A 26,481-nucleotide genomic window follows, 5' to 3' on the forward strand; every position below is an offset into this window, starting at 1 on the left:
TTGAACATATTTTGATTATCTCTATGAAAACAGGTTATAGAAAATAGCACAGAATCACTGACTTATTCAGATACAACCGATATCTAATTTAAAATGTGAGTTTCATGCTTTTTTTCATTGCACCATAGAAGGGGCAGATAAATGTTTATTGAATGAGTTCACTAACCGCCATGCTTTGTGCTCCTGCTGCCCATATACCTTATCTCATTGGCTTTTCACTACAGATTTATAAGGGAGGTGCTATTATCCTCGTTTTGCTGATGAAATTAAGGTTCAATGATATTGCAGCATCAAGATCACTTGCTTAGTATGTTTGACACTTAGTATCACAAGTATCAAAGCTTGTGATAGATTTTAATTATTTCTCTCTGCTAGGCAAGATTAGTATGAACAAATTGTCAAGAAGAAGAAAAGGTCTATTGATTCAGGAACTGACTGACTAATCAAGCCTAGAATGGTCATTTGGTTTTTTAATACAAATAAGTGATGACAAGAAATGTTTATCATTTTAAGGATTTATAATGCTCAAAATGAATGTGATTTATTTAGTAAAGGTGCAATAAAAAATGTTCTCAGAGGCTTTCTGGAGAGATCTTATTTGTCAGTTAACATGGCAACCAAATGGAGCTGTTGATCCAAGGTAATACACTGAAGACATTCATTCATTTAGTTGTAGATCATAATTCTATTAGGGAACATGTGGTAACCTAAGATCTGTTAGACTCTACCTTCATTACAGGAGCTATAATGAAAAAGTACTGATTGAAGAGGGAACCTGCAAAGAAATATGAGATGCTGTTAAATGTGGTCCCTCCTGCTTCAGATAATTACCACTTTAACTATAATCTCTGATGCTCGTTGTCTTCATTCAGGCCACGTATATATAGTGAAGGATTTCATACCTGGCAGGTAATAATAGAGCAAAAATTCTAGGCCCAAACAAAACTTCACTTAAACCACTTTTCCTGAGCATCTCCTCTGAAGTCAGACTCGACCACTTACTGTGTGACTTTGTAGGGCAATTAGTTAACTTCTAGCTTCATTTGCCTACGATGGGGAAAATAAATGACAGTACTGACTTCATATGATGGTTGTGAGGAACTAATATATGTAAATGTTATGTAATTCATGTAAGATGCACAACACAGAGCCAGGAGGAACATGTTAGCCACTTTCTATATCAGTGGCGATGGCTTTACGGCATGCTACAAGCTGTGGATATGAAAATGAGTGAAGCTCATGGCGCATGGTGATAGTATAAGGTCTGTCATGCAGAGCTTATCACTATCTTGTGGGATGTCAGAGTGCTAGGGAGACATAAGGGAAAAGGGATTTGCTGCCTGTGTAGGGATGTGAGGGTCATTTGGAAGTGGAATCTTGAAAGTTGACTGGATAGTCCGCTCTTGATGATCTGTGAATTTACATATTATTTAATTCAAGAGGAATATTTACATTTTGGCAAATCTTGAATTAAAACTCCCATAGTTACCTTTGATTAATTATGGGCTCTACTGGCATCTCAAAATTTCTATTTATTTTGGCAGCTGACACACTGGCGTACACTTTCCTTTCAAACCAAAATATTTTCCCTTCCCTTCTTTACCAGGGAAAGTTTAAGCCAGAAAGAGAAACTTCTGTAGCCTGGTACAGATATGTAGCAGTCTGAGAAATGATGATCACAGTAGTATATGTTTTTATAGAAATAGAATGAGTCAAGGGATAGCTGAATTTTGGCTTTGGTTCTTAATAATGTGGTTACATTCAATTAATTACCTTTTGTGTTTTAGACTCAGTCTAGTAATGCCAAAACATACTAGCTCAAGTATAAAAAGAAGCAATAATAGAGTGGTGGTGGTGGTGGTGGGTAGCATGGGTTATATTTAGATGAGAACATTTAAACTCAGTACAGTTATTGCCTGTGAGCACATAACCTAACTGTGAACATCCCTACATCCAAGACAAAAATGTAACATGATGGGTGATGTAGATCTCATTCTCTAATGAAAATAAGCATACTTTTAAACAAGAGTGAAATATTTTTGAGAGAAATTTGCCTTGCAGGTTTCTAATCATGGGGCGTTGACAGACAATGAATTTTTCCGTTGCTGACAAATTTTACAAGAAAATTCATAGATGTTTAACAAACAGCAGTTACTAATATTTTCTGCTTATTAAAATCTGAGATCATGCTGTTAAGCCATAATTCTATAAAAGCAAGTCCAAAGGGACGAGTATATACTATGTATTTTCTGATGATGTGACTTGATAAATAGGTTGAATCTGAAGGAATGAGTAATTAGCATATCCTTTGTTTAGACTGTTTATCTTGGCTTGTAGGGCATTTGACCAGTTGTGAGAGAGAGAAGACATGTCAGTAGTAAATATCTGAATGGCAGATATTCCATGTAGCTGAATGAAAAAAAAAAAAAAAAGCTATATGCTTAAGATATGGGGTATATGGATGCCAGAGATAGTATTTTATTGTGAAAATTCAAGCACCAAATTTGTATTTTGTTTGTTCTTAATGGTGAGCCACTCACCTCTTGATGCTTTTTCTTAAGGAATTTTGTTTTGGTGAAATTGAACTTTATTTTAATCTTTCCAAAGGTATGGACCTTAGAACTTGAAAGACAGAGCTGTTTCAGGTTTTGAGAGCAAAGCCCTTCTCTTCATAAGGAAATCATACAGTAGTTCCTGTAGAATATTTAAGCTGGACTGCATCATAGCTGGCCAACTAGGATAAAAGCTATAAAGCACACCCCTAAGGATCTAATGAAGTTAACCTGTTGAATGGATTTGCTTAACTCCGTGGTTCTCAAAGAGTAATCCCTGGTGTCATTTGGAAACTTGTCAGAGATGGGAATTCTTGGACCCGACCCATGCTGAATGAGACTGTGGGGATGGACCCAGTAATCTGTATTTTAACAAGAACTCCAGGTGATTCTGACGTACTCTCAAGTATGAGAAACGCTGGCTTAGATCAACCATCTGGATGTTAAAAAAAATGGCCACAAATGATTATTTTGGTCTGTGGCATAATTACAATTTGGTTGTTTTTCCTGATAGGAACAGACCAGCAGGTTCACGTGCTGCTTGTGGCAGCTTCTGGAATGTCATGAAAAGCCTTGTCATTAGCTATATACTGATGTAGGTCTTCCCATTTTGCCCTGGCAGGCAGTATTATTCAGGTGTATACTAAAAGCAAGGGTCCTCTCTGAAACATTCATTCTGTTTTGTCAGAAGCTTATTTTTATCAACTTTGATTTTCATAGTGGTATCATAAGGTCTTTCTTTTAGAAATTGTCCTGTGAAGTAGAGATGACAGAAACTGAAACTAACCAGTTACTGACATGCAACTCAGTATATTAAATATAATAATTAAGACTACAGAATATGATGAGGTTTAAGCATTGTGATAAAGTTTGCTTTGCTTAGCCTTGAAAATCATTGGTGATCTTTTATTTTCCTTCATGATTACTAAGCTCACATGTTCTAGAGTCAGAAGGTCTGGGTTCACATTCTGCCTCCACTTACCTAACATTGATGGAATTATTTAAATACTCGAAGCTTCAGTTTCTTCATCTGTGAGGTGGGATAATAACTGAACATATCTAATTGTATCAGGGTTTTGTGAAGAATAAATGAGCTTATGAATGTAACCCATAATGTTAGCTGCTGATAGTAATCCTATTAGTACTGTTACTACCACCAGTACTCCTGTGGTTAGTAGATAACCCAGAGATGCATTTATGATGGGTCTCTAATTTGTATGCCACTCTGTCATCTCAACGGGGAGAAGGAAGATAAGATTTCTCTTTCTCTTCTTATGGTTTTAGTACCTCTGATATATATCATTTGTATAGGTAAAATATAAAAGGTAATATTTGTATAAGTAAAATATAAGTAATATTTGAGTGCCTACTGTTTCCCAGGCACTAGCCAGCATATTCATACCCTCAGAACCCTTAGAGTGCCTCCTTTATTCAAATGTATGTCTTAATTAGTATGGTTCTTTGCCATGATCATTACCCTACCCAAGGAAGGATCACTTACTTGGTTTATAGTAAGACTTGGGTTTGAATCCTGACTATGCCACTAAACTATGCAGTAACCAATCTGTGTAGTAAATTGTGTAAGTTTTCTTTAGTCTCAGTTTTTATTATTAAAATAGGAGTAATAGGCTGGGTACAGTAGCTCATGCCTATAGTCCCAGCTACTTGGGAGGCCGAGGCCAGAGGATCACTGGAGCCCAGGAGTTTGATGCTGTGGTGAGCTGTGATTGTGCCACTGCACTCCAACTTGGGCAACAGAGTGAGACCCTGTCTCAAAAAAAAAAAAAAAAAAAAAAAAATAATAATAATAATAAAATGTAACTTAGAAGATTTGAGGATTAATTAAGACAGTGTTAATCAAGTACCTAGAATAATATCAGGTGCTTAGTAGATGCTCAATAAAGGGTAGGTCTGCTTTTCTAATTTCTCCCTTTAGGGTGCCAAGAGAAACTGGCAGTGGGGTTGAAAGCAAATTGAGTTGTCAGTATCTTTTGTTTTATAAGAGATTCTTTAATAATCTATCTGAAAGCAGCACACTTCACTCTTCTGTCCCCCAGCAAATTTTTTAAGTAGATTTTTTTTTAAAGAAGCTTATTTTATGTTTTATGTAGCATAATTAAAATGCCATGATTGTCTTTTTTTTTTTTTTTGAGATGGAGTCTCGCTCTGTCGCCAGGCTGGAGTGCAATGGTGCGATCTCAGCTCACTGCAACCTCCGCCTCCCAGGTTCAAACGATTCTCCTGCCTCAGCCTCCCAAGTAGCTGGGGTTACAGGCACCTGCCACCACGCCCAGCTAATTTTTGTATTTTTTCACCATGTTGTGGGCAGGCTGGTCTCGAACTCCTGACCTTGTGATCTGCCCGCCTCGGCCTCCCAAAGTGCTGGGATTACAGGTGTGAGCCACTGCGCCCAGCTGTGATTGTCCTTTTAAGACTCTAAGTGATCATTTTCTTACTAATTGATCACTGACCCTTGCCTTTTTGTGGGCAAAAGTGATGGACTTTGATTAGTGGGCAAAAGTGATGGACTTTGATTAATAAATTCTCATCCTTATTTTTGGTTCCTGCCATAATTGTCATAATTTAAACTGTAAATCTTGAAAGAACAAGACATGTTAGGATATCAAAAAGCTAGAATACAAATGTATTTTGGAGTTAGGACAGGGACATCAGAGATCCAATCAAACCACTCCTTTTATGGACCAGAAAAGAGGTATAAAGGACGAAAGTGCCCAAGCTCATATAATACGACAGGCAGAGTTGAAGCTTCCTAGTGTCTAATGCCCATTCCACTGATTTATGCTAATGTTCATGTTTTGGTCATTAGCTCAAGTTCAATCAAGAAGAGCATCACCTAACAAGGTTTCTATTTTACAGTTAATCTTTGGGAAATGGATTCTAGAAAATAGGTCAGTGGTTATATTTGATCCAATTAACAATTTAAAAAGGCAAAATTGAAGAATGAAATATGGAAATCAAAGCACTCTTATTCTTTTGATTTGACTCTTTCGTTGTTGCATAGGAAAACCAGCATTGTTTGTACTGTTCTTATACTTTGGGTTTGTTTATCTGTGTCCCCTTTATCTATTTCCTAATGGTACAGACACATTTTAGGATTTTTTCAAATTAGTTGTTAAAAATGGACAGAAAAGATCAGTGAGGGAGTAAATCAAGAATGACAGTCTTAAAACCTGCTCTGAGAACAGAATGTTTACTTGACAAAATATGTGGCTTTTGAACTCTTTGAATTACCAAAGCATCATAAACAAAATATTTGTAGTAAAGTATACTTGCTAATAAGTTTGGGTTGTGGGGAAGAATACATATTAGACTAGGTTTGGCAAGAATGAAGTACTTGTGTCATCGGACCTTATACCTTGCAGCAGTCTGTGGAGGCAGTTTCCTTCTGAGTCCCTGTAGAGCCTGAGAATCCTTCTCAAAACACCTTGCATCTAATAGTACCAATTGAACAAACTTTGTGTATTTGTATTTACTTGTCATCCCTGTATTAAATTGTAACAAATTATAGGAAAAAATTAGTATCATTACTAAAAATTAGTGTAAAAAGGGTGGAGAATTTCTTTTCATTTCATAAAACATTACTGAAAATTTAAAATTTAATTTAGGATTTTAGTTTTAATGTACTTTACCAGTTAGAAGTCAGCAAAAATCTTTATGTTTCCCACAATATGCTTGGGGTGCCCATGGGGCAGGGTAGTGGGAGGAAAGTGTGGAATAGTTTACTAAATTCCATTCATAATACCACATTTAAAAACCTATAGGTTGCCAGGCGTGGTGGCTTACACCTGTAATCCCAGCACTTTGGGAGGCCAAGGTGGGAGGATCACAAGGTCAAGAGATCAAGACCATCCTGGCCAACATAGTGAAACCCCGTCTATACTAAAAATACAAAAATTAGTGGGGCGTGATGGCACGCACCTTTAGTCCCAGCTACTCAGGAGGCTGAAGCAGGAGAGTCGCTTGAACCTGGGAGGCGGAGGTTGCAGTGAGCCTAGATCACGCTACTACACTCCAGCCTGGCAACAGAGCGAGACTCCGTCTCAAAACAACAACAACAACAACAACAAAACCTGTAGGTAGAAAAACAAAAACAAAAACTTACAGGTAAAAAGGAGGCTTCTTGACTTACTGGAAATAGTTCTTATAAAACAAACCAAACAAAACCAGTCTATATTTTTTATCAATTGCTTCTTTTCAGTGCTCTTGTCATTCAGTGATTGCAAAATGCATGTTCCAGAAATTCATAAGGTTGCTTACTCTGTTAGTTGCATGAAAAACAACACTAAACTTAATTCCTCCCCTCCCCCAAAAGAAAACATACAGCTCTTTAGAGGGAAAGGGGGAAATATAAAGACAAATAAATCTTAAGGAAGTAGCAGAGAATATTTTAAATGTTTAAAAATTACATGAAGGAATACATCCATTCATTGATTTCGCAAACATTTGCATGCTTTCTACCTGCCAAGACCTATGTGAGGCAGAGTAATACAGAAATACAGGACAGTGCTTCTTAACCAGTTTTACATCATGACACACATAGAAAATGATAATTTTTAAACAGAGATCATCTGCCAGGAAGCTCCTGCCACCTCAGGCTCTTTTGGACAGTCTTGTGGGCTTACGACATGACTGACTTGGCGCACCATCACCCTGTTGTGGTAGGCATACTGGAAATATTTGATGTGAGACATAGTTCCTGCTCTTGGGAAGCTCACAGTCAGAGGACACAGCCAAGTGAACAGACACCAGGAATTATTGCCTCCAAGACTGGTTTGTGTTGGAGATGGAAATGGATGGCCCTTTTAAAGGTGTGGTTCATTGCTGAAATAGAACATATCCAGCAACTATAGAATGAGATAGTGTAATTTTATATTAACTTCTAAACCTCAAATTATGCCTCAAGTCTACTTGGCTTCTGAAAGAATATGCAGGTTTTGACTTAATTTAGTGCTTGAAGTGAGGAAGTGTAAACACAGAACAGCTTCTCTCTTTTGGGAATACTAAACCTTAGTCTGATCCTGGCCATGTATACTCCTGCCTCTCTATAGATAGATCTTGTTCAGGAGATGAGGATAATGAGGAAAGAATCCGGTGGAAGAGGTGGGGCAAAGATGTTCTGGAGGGAGTCATACCAGTTTAGAGCAGGATAGAATGGTAAGGCACGTGTTCACTCTTCCCCATCCTCATCCTCACCCTAAACTTCCCACCCCTGGGGGAAAACTTGAAATACTGTCTCTTACCTGTAATATTAGATTCTACCTAAATATACTGTCCCTGGACTCCTCAAGTTGCAGTGGTATTATAAAACCACTCAGCGCACATTGCTGAATATCTGCATGATGAGATGGGGTCAGGAGGAGTGGTCCCTATTTCAGGGAAGCAGAATAATCATGTGGGGTAAGATGTGTTACAAAAGCACAGAAGAGAAATGTTAGGTCCATCCAAAAAAAATAAAAAATAAAAATGCTCTCAAGTGGAGGACATCCTCTGTCAGCTTAGATGTTCTAGAAGTTAGCTAGGAAAGTAGAAACATGAAGGGGACACAATTAGGAGGTGATTTTTTAAAAAATAAAGTCAAAGCTTTGAATTTCAATAGTAATGTAAAAGGAAATATAATTGAATAGAAGTTTTAGAATTCCGCTTGCAGATTCCTTTGGGATCCCCTTTTTCTTTAATATTCTTGCAGTGGCCTTTGTGTGTTTATGTACAGTATCCTTAAGGTGGGTCAGAGCATGTATTGTTGCTTTGTCTCAGTTTAATTTTAAAATGTTTTCATCTCCTACTTTCAATGTATCAAGCTAAACCCTAATTTTAGTTGTCTCTAGTACTCTTCATCCTGAGGAATGTCAGAGCACTTGGGATGTTGTGTATTTTAGGATTCCATACCCACTCTTGAAACGCACTTGGTTAAGCCAGGGGTTTAGGTCAGCAATGTACCCCACACTCTTCCTTCCCTTTAATTTTAATGCAACAAAATCAAGCCTAATTTTGCAAGTTGAGAGTAAATAATCTCAATTGAGAATTGAGATTTTGTTTTGTTTTGTTTTGTTTTGCTTTCTCATCTAAATTCTAACTCTTATTCTAACTCTGATCCTTTTATTCTTTATTTACCAGAAGTAATGACTGGGTTGTTTGGGGACCTAATAACATGTTGCATTGGGGGCAGGGAGGGACAGAACATGCTTCAGCAGTTCTCTATTGCTATTCTCATCCTTCTCCTTAGAGAAAGCCTCGTGACAGTAATGAGAGCAGCTTCTGTGCTTCATTATTCCAGATTTATTTTTATGTTGGGGGAAGGGAGAGTCTACGAAATTTTTTTTTTACATGATTTTTGGAAGGAAGGAGATTTTTTTTCAACTTTCTATATAGATTATTAGTTTTAAAAACATCTTCAGAGAAGGCAAATCATTAACAGTCAAGAACAACTTTGATAATATATAGAGATGAACAAATCAGTATTTTTATTTTCTTAAAATAAGTATATAATTTATCTTGGCTGGATCTGGTGGCTCATGCCTGTAATCCCAGCACTTTGGGAGGCTAGGCAGGTGGATCCTTTGAGGTCGGGAGTTCAAGACCAGCCTGGCCAACATGGTGAAACCCCATCTCTACTAAAAATACAAAAAATTAGCCGGGTTTGGTGGCGGGTGCCTGTAATCCCAGCTACTCTGGAGGCTGAGGCACAAGAATCATTTGAACCCGGGAGGCAGAGGTTGTAGTGAGCTGAGATCGCACCACTGTACTCCAGCCTGGAACAGTGTGAGACTGTGTCTCAAAAAAAAAAAAAAGATTTCTCTCATTTTTTTTTGTATGCTTTACCATTTAATAGTCTTACAATCATTCGATGACTATTTTTAAACTTTGCCTTATAAGAAAATATAGCTATTTTGAACAGCACATACAGGTACCAGTCTAGCAGATAACTAGTGGGACAAGTTTGGAAAGCTTTGCCACGTTTTTGCAATCTTAAGTGATGGGAAAGAATTTTTTTTTTTTACACTTATGTAATGTTCTTAACTAATACAGAAATTCGTTTTAATGGTTTTGGCTTTCTGAATAAATGTGATGCTTTTGTTGAAATTATTGTTAGAAGTCAAATCATTCTTTGCTGAGCCCTGTGTACTTACTTTTGTGGTTTTTGATGTTTGGTGTTAATAATAACATTTAGTAATAATGTGCCTTACATAGAGAGTAAAATTGCTACTTTGTGATCTGTGTCCCATCTAATGAAACTTACTGTCCTCTTTTATATTTAAATGCTATTTTAAAAAGTGGTTTGTGGCTGTTTGTGTCTACAGGATCGCCCCAGGACATTCGACATGCACTCACTGGAGAGTTCACTCATTGACATAATGAGAGCTGAAAATGATACCATTAAAGGTAAGTTTAGACATATACCCAATTGATCTCAGACAATAGTTTTAAATGTGTATTAACTATTTAATCTGATACACAGTATGGCAAATATTATGGAGTCACTTTGTATGCAGTAAGTTCTATCAATTTTACACATATACCTCTTGTTGTTAAAAAATCCAACATATTTGATGAACCTCTATAGTGGAGCCATCGTGATACCAGGTAAGAGTACTACGTGAGTACTAATTGCCAAGAATGGGCAATTAGCTCAAAGACACCAACTACATACCTTATTATTATTTTTTTTATATCTCAGGCAATAACTTCTCAGTGTCTCAGTTGTTTATGTCTACCTACTTATGACAGTGATTATGTCCCAGGAACAGTTCACATGTTGGTAGAATTTTTGCCTACTTTCATGTTTTAAAAAATAACCAATAGTTTCAAAGTTAAAATGAAGTTCTGTAGTTCTCAGAATTTTTTTCTATGTATTATGTTAAAAAAAGTACTGTTTCTACATGGATTCTAGTCTCATGTTACTGACAAGTTGTGTTATCTTGAATAAGACATTCTGTTTGACTAGGCCTCAATTTCTTCACCTTTATAAAGACGTAGAATTACCTGGGTGCTTTAAAAATAAAATGTAGATGTCTGGACCCCATTCCATACATGGGGTGCGGGCTTGCATGTTTTTTTTTTTTGAGACGGAGTCTTGCCCTGTCGCCAGGCTGGAGTGCAGTGGCGTGATCACTGCAAGCTCCGCCTCCCAGGCTCACGCCATTCTCCTGCCTCAGCCTCCCGAGTAGCTGGGACTACAGGCGCCCACTACCACGCCCGGCTCATTTTTTGTATTTTTAGTAGAGACGGGGTTTCACCGTGTTAGCCAGGATGGTCTCGATCTCCTGACCTCATGATCTGCCCGCCTCGGCCTCCCAAAGTTATTTTTTAATATCTCAGGTGATGCTAACATGTAGCCAAGAATGAAAATTGCAAGACTAGATATTTCCTAAGGGCCTTTCCTCTGATTTTGGGAAAAGTATCTCACAAAATAAAACATTTTTCTGGATAAAAATATCAGTTTATTAGAAAGCAGGTTTTTGTTTTGTTTTTTTTTTTAAGAAACTTAGAATGTTTGGTATATTTGGTCATCCCACTTAAGCTGTTGGCTCCTTCGTTCATTCATTCATTCATTCATTCAGTGATGCAATGTTTATGACACTGCTTTGTGCCAGACATAGAGCTTTGCACTGAGGTCAAAGGTGACAAGGCAGCCTGTTGTTTCAACTGGTGACCTGCTTAGCCTAGTTTCCCTTTGAGTTTGGCTTATCATGTTACTGATGCAGAAAAACATTTTATGTATTTTTCAGTAGACCAATAGTGATAATATTGTTTTAATGAAGAAAGCTTTTAGGTTTCTGGAGAGAGGGAAAAAAAATAATGTGTAAAAAATAGGCATCCATCTGATGTGATACCTTTGAAATAAGAATATTTGGAAGGTCTTTACTGAGTTTCTCATGGAATTCTGGTGGATGACTTTAGTGTAGATGCATGCTATATAGCTGTGGAAAGATGATCTCCCACTCAGAATTGGCTTTATTTTTGCTACTTTTTAGCACTCTGACTTTGGGTAGTCTTCAGCCTCTTGGACCCTTTGTTTTCTCTTCAGAAAAATGAAGAGTCTAAGGTGCTGTTTCTAGCACCAGAAAAATTGTACACTCTTAAAAAATAGCTAAAGGAAAAATATGAATAAGGTCTGTGGGTTGTACCAATGTCAATTTCCTGGTTTTGTATTATAGTTATGTAAAATGTTGCCATTTGAGAACACTGGATAAAGGGTACATGAGGCTTTCTCTGTACTACTTTTGCAACTTGCTGTGAATCTATAATTAGCACTTTGGGAGGTAAAGGAGGGAGAATCACTTGAGCCCAGGAGTTCGAGACCAGCCTGGGCAACATGGCAAGACCCTGTCTCTATATAATAAAGTAATTTGAAAAAGAAAAAAAACACAGACCCTGTCTTTATATAATAAAATATATATATATTTTTTTAAAAGTTAAGGTCTGGTGCGGTGGCTCACGCTTATAATCCCAGCACTTTGGGAGGCTGAGGTAGAGGATGGCTGGAGCCCAGGAGTTCAAGACCAGTCTGGGCAAGATGGTGAGACCTGGTCTCTACAAACATTAAAAAAAAAAAAAAAAAATTAGCCAGGCATAGCAACCCACACCTATGTTCCCAGTTACATGGGACGCTGAGGCAGGAGGATCACTTGGGCCCAAAAGGTTGAGGCTGCAGTGAGCTGTGTTCCTGCTCTTTAAGACCCTGTCTCAAAAAAAAAAAAAAAAAAATATGGAAAAAGTAGTTAAAGAACATTTGTATATTCTTAATGTGTTTAATTCTTTCAGCACATTTTAAAAGAGCTTCCCATACACTAGGTACTACAGATAATAGGTAATTAGAAATCATTTTCTAAGTGCCTATGGTTTTTATCACAGAAAATATAGGTTACAAACAGCAGTGGATAGAAACAACTTGTTATGTGACATTTTAAGAAGCAAGCCTCTAACTAATACTTAGGTTAGATAAAAGAGTTGGCACACATTATTCTTTTTTTTTTTTTTTGAGACAGTCTTGCTCTGTTGCACAGGCTGGAGTGCAGTGGCACGATCTCAGCTCACTGCAACCTTTGCCTCCTGGGTTCAAGCAATTCTCCTGTCTCAGCCTCCCAAGCAGCTGGGACTACAGGCGCCTGCCACCACGCCTGGCTAATTTTTGTATTTTTAGTAGAGATGGGGTTTCACCTTGTTGGTTGGGCTGGTCTTGAACTCCTAGCTTCAGGTGATCCACCCACCTTGGCCTCCCAAAGTGCTGGGATTACAGGCGTGAGCCACTGCACCCGACCAGCACACAGTATTCTGATACGATTAACAATAGAATTTCCTCGGCCATCAGTTTTAGCCAGGACATCTCTATCAGATTTTTTTCTTCTAATTTGCTCAACGGATAATTGTTTAAAGTTCTGCCTTTATTCTATATTCTCTTTTTAAGTTCTCCTTACCAATTTTTACTAAATTAAGTTTCTTTAAGCTGATATTATAGGGATAATCAAAAGTTAGGTCTGATGACAGAATAAATTAAGTCCGATTGATCTAATCTGGGAACATACAGATTTTGTAAAATAGTGATTTATAGACTGCAACGTGATGGAATAGAAAGACAGTGGCTTTTGGAATCAGATCTGGTTAAACGGCCACTCTGTCACTACAGTCTGTGGTGGCTGTGAGGATGACATAATACGATGCAGCTATAGATTTCAGCGTATTGCCTAATTCATAGAAGACACTAAAGAAATTACATGTATTATTACTAAACATGTAAGTCTGCTTTCATGCTCATCAAAAAAGCCAGCTTCAGTTTAAGTTTAGGTGCCAATCTGGCTTGAGTATATTACAGGAAGCTTGTGTGTTTTTTCCTACAAAGAGCAGTAAAGAATTCACAGATGAGTGCATGGATCTAAAATGCCAGATTATAGTTACGCTTTTCTTTTTCAAACAAGACCATGACCTTTGTATCATTGTAGCCTATCACTGCCAAGACATTGTTTTTGCTCAGGGTAACATTTTATTTCTTGTCAAACTATCTTCTGATTTAGATAGCTATTTTAGGAATACTATGCTTGATTTTAACAGTGGTTCATTCTATTGTGAAATTTTGTTTAAAGGTAATAAAGATAATAAAATTTGAATAACTTAAAAAAAACACATTGTCATTTTGAAATAGGTATCTAACACCTACCAATTCATTTTGAAAATAAATAAATAAAATACTCTTCTAGTGCTCTGCTTCCTTAGAAACAGAAAATAGAAAATTGACATTAGCCAGGTGTGGTAGCTCACACCTGTAACCCTAGCACTTTGGGAGGGCCAGGTGGGTGCATCACCTGAGGTCAGGAGTTCGAGACCAGCCTGGCCAACATGGTGAAACCCCATCTCTACTAAAAACAGAAAAATTATCCGGGCGTGGTAGTGTGCACCTGTAGTCCCAGTTACTCCAGAGGCTGAGGCAGGAGAATTGCTTGAACCTGGCAGGCGGAGGTTGCAATGAGCCGAGATCGGGCCACTGCACTCCAGCCTGGGCAACAGAAGAGAGAGACTCCGTCACAAAAAGAAAAGAGAAGAAAATTCGTGTTAATTCTGAGATTAGTAGAGAACAGTATACCACTCAGAAAAAAAAATTAAAAGATTTGATTGTTTTAGACTTTACAATTCAAAGACAACTTTAATAATCTTAAAAATAATTTCATAAAAAATTATGAATGACCTCATTTATTTTTCTCTTTCATTTCTGGTTCCTCATAGGTATGCAGTTTGTGTGTGTATGTGTTTAATACGGCCTAAAATTGCTACGGGAACTACAAGTTGAATCTATTGGTGTGGCTATTATTAACTTAAATTTTCAAAAGAGCTAGAAAACTTAATTTGTATTTTTCATTTTGGAACAAAAAAATTCCCTTACTGTAATGCGGTTAAAAAACTTTATTTTTACTATCAACAAAATGCTTAATAGTCCTAGGAACGTTCAAGTACAGTTTTTGAATTTCTTTATGAAGGTGTTATTGATTCCAACTGGTTTGTTGTTCAAAGGAGTACATAGCTTTCATAATTCGTATTAGGTTTTTTTATAACTTATTTTTAATTGCTTTTCTAAGAATTTTGAGGCTACTATGATTTTTTCTATGTACAGGGATTTAGCTCTTTGTGCGGTGGGGAAAGGGTTCTCCTCATTCCTTATCTCCCTGTCCTTTCTCTGGTCAGCTGGCAAGTCTGGATGTTATTTTTATCCGCGAAATTGTGTATTGCCTTCTCCATAACCAACACCAGTGACAATCCTCAGAAGCTCTTCCCCAGAGACCGAATTCATTTTCTTTGCTGCACACTCAGTCTCATAAGCTTAGAGCCTGAGCTACAGGCTGATTTTGAATTTTGATCTCCCAGGTGGCAGCTTGTGCATTGCTACAATATTATTAGGCTTATCAAGTTTTTCTTCACCTGGACAGAAAACTATTTTATTGCTGTAGATGCCTAGATGATTATTTGGGGAATATTGTATCTTATTGTTATGCGTGTTTTTTCTCGCTTATGAAATTGGTACTTGTTACTTAGAAATGGAGCAGCATGAAATAGATTAAAACCACATGCGAGTATATCTGTTTTCAGCCTTCTGAAGCATAGGTTGGACACAGTGAAATAAAGATTCATGAGGCAGTATTATATTCAGTGTATAGAGAGACCTCTGAAAATTAGGGAGCCTTTTTTTCTTTTCTGTATGTGAAGGGAATAAAGAGACAAAAATAGTGCTTAAAAATTAGACGTCAGACAGAATATAACAATCCACAGTTTCATGATAGTGGTTGAGTATTTTAAATTCAATATATGAAAACAATATAATATTCCATTTGCTTCATTTCACTAGAAAGCCAAAATGAGACAGCAAAATTATTGAGAGAACAAAGGCAATCTACAGACTGTCAAAACATTATAGTTGTTCTTCAGATATGAAATTATGACTTAGATATCATATTATTCCTTTGAATAGTGTGAAAATGGAGTCTTTTTCTCTTCATATTGTTGTAGAATATATGTTGCTTTCAGTTTTTTGAAAGGAAGGCTCAACATATCCACCACAATTCCTCTGAGTTTCAGGCATTTCAAGTACTTAATTTGAATGTAAGCAATAATGATTGCATTCAGAAATGCAAGTTGTTTAAAGTGCCAGTCTTTTACATATCCCCATGGTGCCCAGGAAACCTATTGCATATGTAGAGGAAGTAGTGGAAGCATGTTATACATCACTGCCTCACGTGTTTCATGCATCACTTTAAGAGCTATGGATCTACTCCAAAAATGCTATGTATTTAATTCCTGACTGCCAAAGGTGTTGTGACCTTGCATTTTAAAACACTTTCATATTTTTTCTTGCTTTATCTACATGTTAAATTTAGAGACCCTTCCCTGACTATTTTTCATTGCTGTAAATTTGTTTGAAACAAATGCTTAAATGAGTGGGCAAGTGATGATTCCATCTGTGCTTCTTTTCTTTGTTGCTAAGCAAAAGAATTTATAATAGCCTTTCTAGAAGAAAATCATGAAACTCAAGTTGAAAGTTTAGTACACAAAGCTTGTTTCATCAGTTTTATAAAAGTTTTTTTTTATATCATTGTAAGAGAGTGGCTGTGGGGATTATTTAAATTCTGTATCTTTACAGTTGGGATAGAATTTAGTGCTACTTAAAAATATGTAATAAATAATAGGAAACCTTAACTTTTCTTTCGATACACCATTTTACTAATATTCCTATATTCCAAATTGCAGTCACTTAGTTGACTTAGAGAACACATGTTGTATACTGGTAGAGAGGCATTAGAACAAGTATTTTATACAGATACTGACTCTGTGCAGGCTGAAATAGCTCTAGAAACCTGCTATGAGAGTTGCTAAATTTTGTCACTTATTTATTTCATATGTTATAAATTTGAAGTAATTTGGGAATAAATAAATTTTTTTCAAAATGAAAGGAAGTCCTACTAAAATAGGTTCTGTTGCTTTAATATTAGAATGATTTATTTCAGGTAGGAATGGCGGGGAGAGTATATAATTTCTTACAGTATTTAACCTTTTTCTATTTAAATTGGTTTGCCTGTGGCAAAATAAGAACAGATTACTGGTACCCTAACCTCCAACCTTTTTAAAGGATTAGATGGACATTTTCCTTTAAGGGACATTTAATGGGGCAGATTCAAAGTACCATAAAGAAGAAGTGGATAGGCTGGGCGTGGCGGCTCACGCCTGTAATCCCAGGGCTTTGGGAGGCCAAGGTGGGTGGATCACCAGGAGTTCAAGACCAGCCTGGCCAACATGGTGAAACCCGTCCCTACTAAAAATGTAAAAATTAGCTGGGCGCGGTAGCGGGCGCCTGTAATCCCAGCTACTTGGGAGGCTGAGGCAGGAGAACCGCTTGAACCTGGCAGGCGGAGGTTGCAGTGAGCCAAGATCAAGCCATTGCACTCCAGCCTGGGCGACAAGACTGAAACTCCATCTCAAAGAAATAAAAAAGAAGAAGAAATGGATAACGCAAACCAGTTAATTTTACTCGGATTTATAATCAAATTTCTCCTTCCAAGTAAATTATTAGTGTGTGGTATCAAATGTGTCTGGCGAATTGAGGGATCTTTAAATATCATTAAGTCTTTAAGACTCAGAGTCGGCCGGCAGCTGCCTGCGTGTCTGGCTGAAGCCTTCCTGAACTAGGCTGGCTCTTTCTTGCTGGGTTTGGATGATACCAAGTAATTCAAAGTAGCGTAACAGGGGAGTGACTTAAGTCTCCTAAGAATTAGAAAGTTGCCTTAATTCTCAAAGCCTCATAAGTAATGGAGGACGTTAAATAGCAAAGAGTATAATTTAAACTGGGCTACAATTAAATGTGTGTGTGGCTATGTAGGAATGAAGCGTGTTTCTTCTCCTCCTGTACTCTCCCTCTCTTGACTGCGGAAATGGAACATCCTAAACAGTCTTTCTCTTGCCTTGGCTTAGCTGTGCTGTAGGATGGGACCTGGGCTTCTGTGTTGAGGTAACTTCTATTGTGAGGAAGAAGAGGGCGAAATTGTGTGGCATGATTTTTTTGTATGAAAAGTGAAGGGCCTATTCTTAGTTTTGAACAACTGCCTGCTTTCTGATTTACTTTTGATCCGGATTTGTTGGATTCCTCACTGTACTGTGTAGGTTGAGCTTACAAAGGTGTGGATTTTGAGCAGTGTGATTACCCCCTTTCAGATTTGGGGTTGCTGTTGTTTTTGTCTTTGGGTTTTTATAAGGCGGAGAGGGTAAGGGGAAATGCCTAGGAAAGAAAATCATGTGATGTATGTGAATGCCGACATCGTCATAGGATCGGACTGAAGCCTTCCTCCCTCTAGCCTCTGAATGGAAACCAACTCAGTTCAAACTAAATGCATCTTGTGCATGGGCCAGATCCTCATCTGCCCCGTTTACTTACATAACACATACTAGTCAATCGAAAATAGTGATCCTCTGCCCTCTACCTGCCACACATTCGTGATTGAATATTTAACCCTTGTTTTTATTTGGTCTGAAAATCAAATAAGCAGTTGCCACAAAGGGGGAATTTGTCTTATGTCATCCATGATGTGGGTCCGTAATTACTTAAGCAGCCCCTTTATCTTAATCCTGAACATTGAACACAAGGAATCCTATTTTGAGGCCATGAAAATCGGTTATCGTTTTATTCTTTGTTACCTGAGTGAGAGGTGAGGGTAACGGTGGGCGAGTAGATGGGGGAAGTATTATAATAGTAAACTTTTAATGTTATTAGAAGGTTAAACATACATTTAAAAGATTTTTTTAATACATTATTTTTTCTTTTCAGTTGTAGTAAAGTTCTCTTATAATATGGTTATTATGACTTAATATTGTTTGACATACATTCAGGGCAGGGATTTAACTATGTGTGGTAGATAAAAACTTAGAGATAAATAAGAAAACAAGCAACAATCAGGTAACAAATTAACAAATACTTTTCTTTAATGTTTTGCTTTGTCATATTAAATTTTGTGTACAATTTAAGCTTATGTTTTACCATCTGGACAGGCAAAAATAGTAATCTCCACTCAGAAATGAAATCAGAATGACAATTAAGTAGTAAGATTTTCAGACTTTGTCCACAGTTTGTCAATGATAAATATTAGGGACCTTCCTACTGTAAAAAAGAGAAGGGGCCCCACAATATTTATGGGGATACATGTCATTCATGTGCCACATCTAAATTAATAGAGTGTATTGTGCACCTTTAATAGTGTCACTTTGTTTTTCTGTTTTCCTTCTATAATAAAATTCTATAGAGGTGACTCTTGCTGTCTCATTTCCTGGCAGCTACAAAAACAGCCCAAATATCTGCTTAATAAAAAAGCCCTTTGTTGTCTATGAAGGTCTTAAGGCTTTCCTTGATCCTGTTATATAATCCATGACGATGTTATTTGCTGACTTTGGGGGAGGGGAAGAAATGCCGCCTGATTCATAGTTGTCATAAAAATATCCAAGATTCTCTGCATTTAGTTTAGCAACAGGAACGAGGGAACAGTTCACAATTGTGCCACAGAATTATTACTTCCCAAAACTCCTGCATGGACTTTCTACCTGAATGTTGTATGCAGTTGATTCATTTATCAACTGTATGTGCCTGGATTGTGAATTTCTTGTTTTTCCCCCTCACATTACCATTATCCTTACTACCAAAACTAAAAAGGGGGAGAGAGAAAATTATCTGAAATTGTTCTTGCTTAGCCCTGTACAATTAGCCATACAATTTGTAAAAGGAATACTTTTTAAGAAGGTTTAAACTAGTTACTACTTTTCAAATCAGACATTGAGATGGTCAGGCTGCCTCTGGGCTTCATTATTTTATCTAATTGACTGATTCTGAATTCAGTCCTACACCACTGCACTCAGTTCTAAAAGCAAGGCTTTGTTTTATTCTGGGTATTACCTGGTAACCAGTCAATTAAGAACATTAGTGGAACTCTGAAGGGAAAGCAGTTCCATAATCTCTTTGGAATCCAGTTGGGTTGATGCCAGTTGCTGTGTATTGGAAAAGAGAAGGAGGAATCAACCAATTAGAGCCCCCTTTTAGTGCTTGAGAAACCAACAATAAAGAGCAAGTCTTAATTCTGAAGAGCAGCCCTGATTAATTGAAATATAAATAACTTTTAAAAATCTAACTTCTGCTGGCTATAATATTACAAATAATAAATGTCTGGCATGGTTGACTAAATAGAGGTATTTAAACCAGCTGCCTGATTTCTTTATTGTAATGATCGGAAGTTGTTAGCATATAACAGACTTTTCCAAATGTTACGAAATAAAAGGAGGAGTGTTCAGGGTTGTGTTCAAACCTGGTTTGGCCACTAGTAGTGCCTTAGATTGGTCACTTCTCTCTAGACCTCAATTTCCTCACCTGTAAACGGAGGGGTTGAACTTAATGATCTTTACATTACCATCAGCAATTCAGTCTTACATTACAAAACTGAAGGTACAGTTTTACATTTTAAAACTGAAGGTTTTTATGTTGTAATGACTGAAAGTAGCCCATGAATATCATGTGATTCTGGGTGTGGCAGTATTTCATATGGAGTAGTTTGTATAAGGGATATAATCAGAGATCAGATTTAGTCGGTTGAGTGAAGGCTTTGGGTCTAAACTACATCTTTTCTTTTTGAGATAGGCCTAAAAATATTATGTTTAGAAAACAGTTGTTTAAACTTGGCCTCGTGAAATGTTTTTGTTCTCCATTTGTGAACCATGGGCCTCTTCAGCCATGGGAATTATTTGATAGAGCCTGTGAACCCATTAGTGACCAGGCATTCCAGTTAGATGATAGATGTCACTTGTGTATGCATGATTATCTTCCAAAAGCATGTGGATGCTGATGTAATGCAATTAAAATACATTTAAAGGTGTTGCTGAGTTCATAGTAGCCTTCTGGTATTAAGATTTTTTTTTGTTTTTGTTCTGTTTTACTTGTAGCATTCATTAGGGTAGAGACAGGGGTAGGAGTCTTCAGTTATTATTATGGAGGAAAGCCTCTCTGAAATATTTTGATCAAAGTAGGTCTTAATAGTTATTACAACAGATTATGAAATACTGCTCTAGAGAACTTCCCTAATTTTTCTGCTTTATACTCTTGCCATTAGAATGCTCCTTGTTACAAAAAAGAACATAACATAAAAAAGGAATTTAACAGAGGAAATGGTGAGGAGGAGGACAGGGAGGAGTGAGGAGGCTACTGACGCTCTCCTAAATTGTCCTCTCCACCAAGTAGCATTTTGGAGCTTCCTGACATCTGAAGCCATCTTTATTCCTTTGTAGCAGGGTTAAGAATATGGGCTGCTGAGGCTACATCCTGCATGATGCCAGGGGGTAGAGGGAGCCATCTCGCGAGATGGGTGCACTCCGCGTTGTATAACATGGCAGTTCTTGTTAGGAGGAGGAGGCAAGTGCTACTAAAGCCTCTTTAAGCCACATGGTTTGGAAGCGTCTTATATTTTAGCTTCTGCTTATACTCCACCTCCACAAATATTTGAACATATTCGATGTGCCAGGTAGATTGAAGGATAGTTTTGATGCTGTGCTGCATTTTTCCTTTTCGAGGTAGACCTGGACATTCTGTATGGGAAGCAGCATTAACCAGTTTCAAGTGAAAGGGTGCTTACCTCTGATACCATTTCTCTTTTATTCAGTGCCCCTTCTGAGAATTATTTGTAACCCAGATCCTTACGGTAACCTGTTATGTGAGTTTTGTGGTCTTCATTTTACAGTTGAAAAGAACTGGAGATCCCAAAGATGCAACAGCTTCTGTAAAGTCACTCAGATTCCTGGTACCTACAAGGGTCAATATAGGAGGAACACACAGCTTCTGGCTCCTGGTTCAATGGCCTGAGTATTTCTTGTGTAGCCTCTGAGAAGGAAACAAACATAAGAAAATGGAAACATTTTTGTCTAGTATGCTTTGACAGAGGGTAGGCATTCAATTTTTTTTTTCTCTTTCTCTTTCTTTCTTTCTTTTTTGAGACAGGGTCTAGCTCTGTTGTCCATCCTGGAGTGCAGTGGCACAATCTTGGCTCACTGCAGCCTCCGCCTCCTGGGCTCAAATGCTCCTCCCACTTCAGCCTCCCAAGTAGCTGGAACTACAGGTGCCTGCCAGTGCACCTGGCTAATTTTTGTATTTTTTGCAGAAATGGGGCTTTGCCATGTTGCCTAGGCTGGTCTCAAACTCCTGGGCTCAAGCAATTCACCTGCCTTGGCCTCCCAAAGTGCTGGGATTACAGACATGAGCCATCATGCCTGGCCAAGATTTCTTAATTTCAATTTAGGAGATGGTACAAAGTTTAAAAATCTGTATTTTATCATAATCTATGAAAGATTCAGACATCACAGTTGGCTGGTTTCATACTGAAGTGTGCCTTATTGGGAGTGGAAACTTTTCCAAGTTGACTTGTTCTCTTCCCTGATTCTGATTCACCAGATTTGCCATGGGACTTAAGCATGTGCATTCTTCATGTGATTCAGATACACTTCCTTCGCTTCCCACCCCCAACTTTTGCGCTGCTTTGGATGTATATGTAAAGTCCAGAGCTGTCTGAGGCCATTCATACAACAAATATACATCAGGCATCTACTGTGCACCAGGTACTATGGTTGTTGGGATATATATCAGGGACTAACTAAAAACAAAGGTTCCTGGCTTCATGCAGCTTATTTTCCAAATAATTACCAGACATCTTTGAATATCCTGTTTATTATTTAATTTAGAAGATTAATAAGAGGAAAAGTAAGAACCCAGAGTATTGATAGGAGAAAATAGGTAGTGGGCCTTCTGAGAAATAACAAAAGGTGAAATTCTTATATCAGATATAAAATGCAAGTCCATTTTTCATTAAGGTTCAGAAAAGTTGTCAGAATTCATGTTAAGTAAGTGACTAGAGTTAATGATAGATAGGTCTGTATGCAGAAAGCCAACTAGTGACTTTGCAGATTGCTTTTTGGGGTTTGGACTTCAGTAAACAGTTTTAATGCAGCTTTTTATCAGTATAGTAGCATTCTATTTTATAAAATAATGGTTATAAATAAGAAACTCAGTCTTAATTCTCTTTAGTTTCTGTAGTCAGAGAAAAGTCTAATTAGATCTCTTGTGGCTTCTCTCTCTTATCTCTAAAGTTCTCAATCATTTACACTGACTTAGCTTGTGGTCCCTAGAGATTTCATAAGTTTCTCTTGGTGTTTTTTTATGTTCATGTCAGCACAGAGAGCCATTTGTCAAAATTATTTTCACCTTGGGGCCAGTTCTTTATTCATTGGTTCTTTTAATATATGTCTCTCGTAACACATGCTTCTTTTAAGCAAACTTTTTGCAAGGTAGGAGAATTTTAATTTACTGCCTTGGCTTTTTTTCTGGATTGCTTTAATTTTTTCTACTACTCGGTCTGTTTTTCCACTTTTCTTTCCATTATATTTTTTTCACCTTTTTTTTTCCAACTGACTTTGGCTGGCTTAGCTTGGACAAAAACTACACCTAGTTTTGCCGAGTTTTTTAGAGCTTAAAAAATTGCCATTAATCTCTGGTATCATAACATCCTCTTAAGGCAAGTTATCTTGTTGCTCTGTCCTCTAAATGTAGCATCTAGAGTCAGAAGGCTTCTGGCAAGGATAAAAATAGCCTTCCTGCTTGCTGGTTTGTTGTTAGCTTTACTGGCAGTAGGAAATCTTTTGAATTCCTTAATTGGGTCAGCTTCTTACTAGTTTCTCTCTAGACATTCCCTTCTGCCTGAAATTCTTAGATGCTTTTAGATCTTGCAGCTTCGCACCTGCCCCGAGTTGTAGTCAAAGCAGTCCTTCCCTTTTATGAAACCTTCCTCCATCCGTAGAAACATATTCCATTGACCTCTCCCATCTTACAGGTAAGTGTTATTTTCTTTTGCCACTACTACAATCTGTTTTTCAATCATCATATTACAATTGAAACATTAAATTTGGGGTTTTGGTTCAAAATGAAGATCCTCTCTGGTTTTATTGAAAAGAAAAATTTTAGGTTGAATTTTTGAAGTTTTCATTAAAATTATTATGTATCTTTGCCAGTTTGGCTTTGATGAAAGTAAGGGGTTAGGTTTTGTTCTTTTCTCTCTTCCTAAGAAGACTTATATCCCTGTTTTTAACCAAGGACACTAGCAAATTCTCATTTTTCTGAAGCTGAAATATCCCCCAGATTTGCCCCTCCCTTTTCCAAGGTTCCAGTTTGGAACTTTTTGGCCAAAAGAAATCCTACTTGTCCTTTCTCTTACAAGTGGAAAATTGTTGGTTATCTTCGGCTTATTACTGGGGAAGGGAAAGGAATTAATTTTGTTAAGTACCTACTGCATATTGAGGGATTTTTTTTGGCATTCTGCAAACATTATCTCAAGACTGTCTCACAACAGCTCTGTGAAGTCAATGGAATTATCTCTGTTTTCCTGAGGTTCAGCAAAGCTAAATAATTTGACTTAGGTCACAAGATGATACCGGCTTGACTCTACCCATTACACTGCATCTTCCATGGCAGAGAGACCATCAACTGCTGACTTTGCTTCATTCATTTTCCACAGTTGTTTATTGAGCACCTTTCTCTGCTCCAGGCTCTGGGATATCACACCCAAAATCCATAAAGATCTCGTTGCCTTACAGCAAGAGATTAAAACAAGTAATGTAAATATGGTGTAATAAGTGTAAAGAATACTGGAAGGAGTACAGAGGGTTATCTGAATCAAAGCAAGGATGATGTGGGGCAGGGAAGGCTTCTCATAAGATGTGAGGCCTAACAGGGGCACTGCTGGGACAAAAGTGTGGAGGCTTGAGTGGTAAGACATTGAGGGGCAGAGAGAGAGAGGAGGGCCTTCTAGGTAGAGGGAGTTACCCAGAAGTTGAAGTTATGGGCCAGCAGTTCTGAATGGCTGGAGTGCCTGATGTGGGAAGGGAAATGGCAGTGTGGAGAGTTAGGAAAGCCATTAATTCAAAGATTTTTGTAAGTACTGGCTTTTGAGCTGAAAGCCAAATCTGTAGCAGAGAAGGGTTTTGTTTAGCCTAAACTCTGTGTGTTTAGTGAATTTTAAGTGGCTCTTTGGGAGGGGACAAGACTCTTCAGCTGATATCTGTCTCAGCCGGTTCCTTCTTTGTGATTTTGCATGGGAATGTCTTTGTTGGAAGTTGGTTGTAGCACAGATAGATAAGGGGGTAGAATAAGCTTACTGATTTTGATTTGGGGAGTTATTTTTGTGTCAATACACTAAATTATTAAAAATTAAATTTATACCATTAAATTATAGAACATATTGAATGCTGTTTTGTTCATATTGCTATGTCTTCTGCATTTGTGTAAGTATATAAAGTTGGCATTCAAAACCAGTGGATTTATTACTCATTTCTTGAGCTTTGCTGTCCGATGTCCAGGTCCCCACAGCGCCATCTTGCTGCAAGTCTCAAGTGGAGTTTGTAAAAACAGAAGATGTGCAGGGGTAGGAGGACTACCTCCTTTAGAATATTACTTATGACAGTATAGTTTTGATTTACTTAGATGTGAGCTAAACAAAATTAGCAGGAGCAGAGGTAGGAGCAGCACTTCTAGTTAGGCAATCAACAACTGCAAATGTATGTGTATGTATATATTTGTGTGCATTAGAAATTTTTAATGGTGCTCACTGAAGACTCCTCTGCAAACACCCTGCTTTTCTTTGGAGTATCCACATTTTTATAGGGTGAATCAATCAAAAGTTGATCCTTAAAAATTTTATGCTACTTGTCACTTTAGAGTTATTCCCTATTATCATTCCTTGGCCTGCACCATGTTGTCAACATTGTTGGCATGACTGTGAAAAAGAAAAGCTTATAGATAGGGTGAAATCTAATTGTGCTGCAGATACATTTGATACTTTTTGGTGTTTGTGTGTTTGAAATGGCAGCATTTATTTTTATTATTTCCTGTTGAATTATCAGTAGTAGTAATATCTGGATTATTCTTTAGAAAATAACTTATTTTACCTCATTAATGAAAGTAATACTTATATATACTGCTAATGTAAAGGAGGATTTCCTCTGGTCTTTTCTCCTTTTATTTTTTGACTTGGTTACTTTAGTTAGTGTCTTAAAAGGATATGATAGTACATACTGTTCTTTTTAGCACCTCCTGCCCCCACCTATTCTAAGTCAGTCTGTTGGTAAATATTGGTTCTTCCAACTGGCAAATGCTTAGCATAGAATTGCCTAGTTGACGTATGGATCTTTTCTAGGTTGTAGGATTTGGTAGTGTAGATCCCCAGAGTCACACTGTATCTGTTGCCTATATTTGGCTAGGTTGAGTCATGTCACCAAATATAGCCTATGCCTTCGGCATGATGTATGCCAGGCTTCTGGTTCCAAGTTCTGCAGCTGGCCTCCAGAGACTACTGCTTTTCCTGTCATAATGTTCCTTAAGATTAGGGCTGCTGACCAGGCAGTATTTTTTATATTTATAACAAAATCAATACCAAGAGCCTTCAAAGATTGAATTTTGCTCATCAAATAGGTTCACATGCTGAAATCCTAATGCCTTCCTTCTCCCTTTAGAAATTAAATTCTGAATGTGCCCAAACCTGGATAATGATTAAAGATAGATGAGTTCTTGGCTGGGCACCGTGGCTCATGCCTATAATCCCAGCACTGTGGGAGGCCGAGGTGGAGGCATCATCTGAGGTCAGGAGTTCGAGATCAGCCTGGCCAACATGGTGAAACTCTGTCTCTACAAAAATACAAAAAAAATTACCCGGGCATGATGGCGGGTGCCAGTAATCCCAGCTACTCGGGAGGCTGAGGTGGGAGAATCACTTGAACCTGGGAGGCGGAGGTTGCAGTGAGCCAAGATCGTGCCATTGCACTCCAGCCTGGGAGACAGAGCGAGACTCTGTCTGAAAAAATAAAATAA

At 37.7% G+C, this 26,481-nt stretch overlaps 1 protein-coding gene across 4 annotated transcripts in view; it reads left to right on the forward strand.

The window, feature by feature from the left end:
• CPEB4 (cytoplasmic polyadenylation element binding protein 4) overlaps positions 1–26,481 on the forward strand; it is a 71,943-nt gene that overhangs the window by 12,323 nt on the left and 33,139 nt on the right. For all 4 annotated transcript variants that reach the window (XM_003814007.5, XM_008966610.4, XM_003814008.6 and 1 more), the window contains exon 2: positions 9,872–9,953. In XM_003814007.5, the coding sequence (XP_003814055.1) occupies positions 9,872–9,953 (82 nt within the window). The remainder of the gene's footprint in view (positions 1–9,871; positions 9,954–26,481) is intronic.

This window comes from Pan paniscus, chromosome 4 (assembly GCF_029289425.2).
Source record: "Pan paniscus chromosome 4, NHGRI_mPanPan1-v2.0_pri, whole genome shotgun sequence".
Classification (NCBI taxonomy): Eukaryota; Metazoa; Chordata; class Mammalia; order Primates; family Hominidae; genus Pan; species Pan paniscus.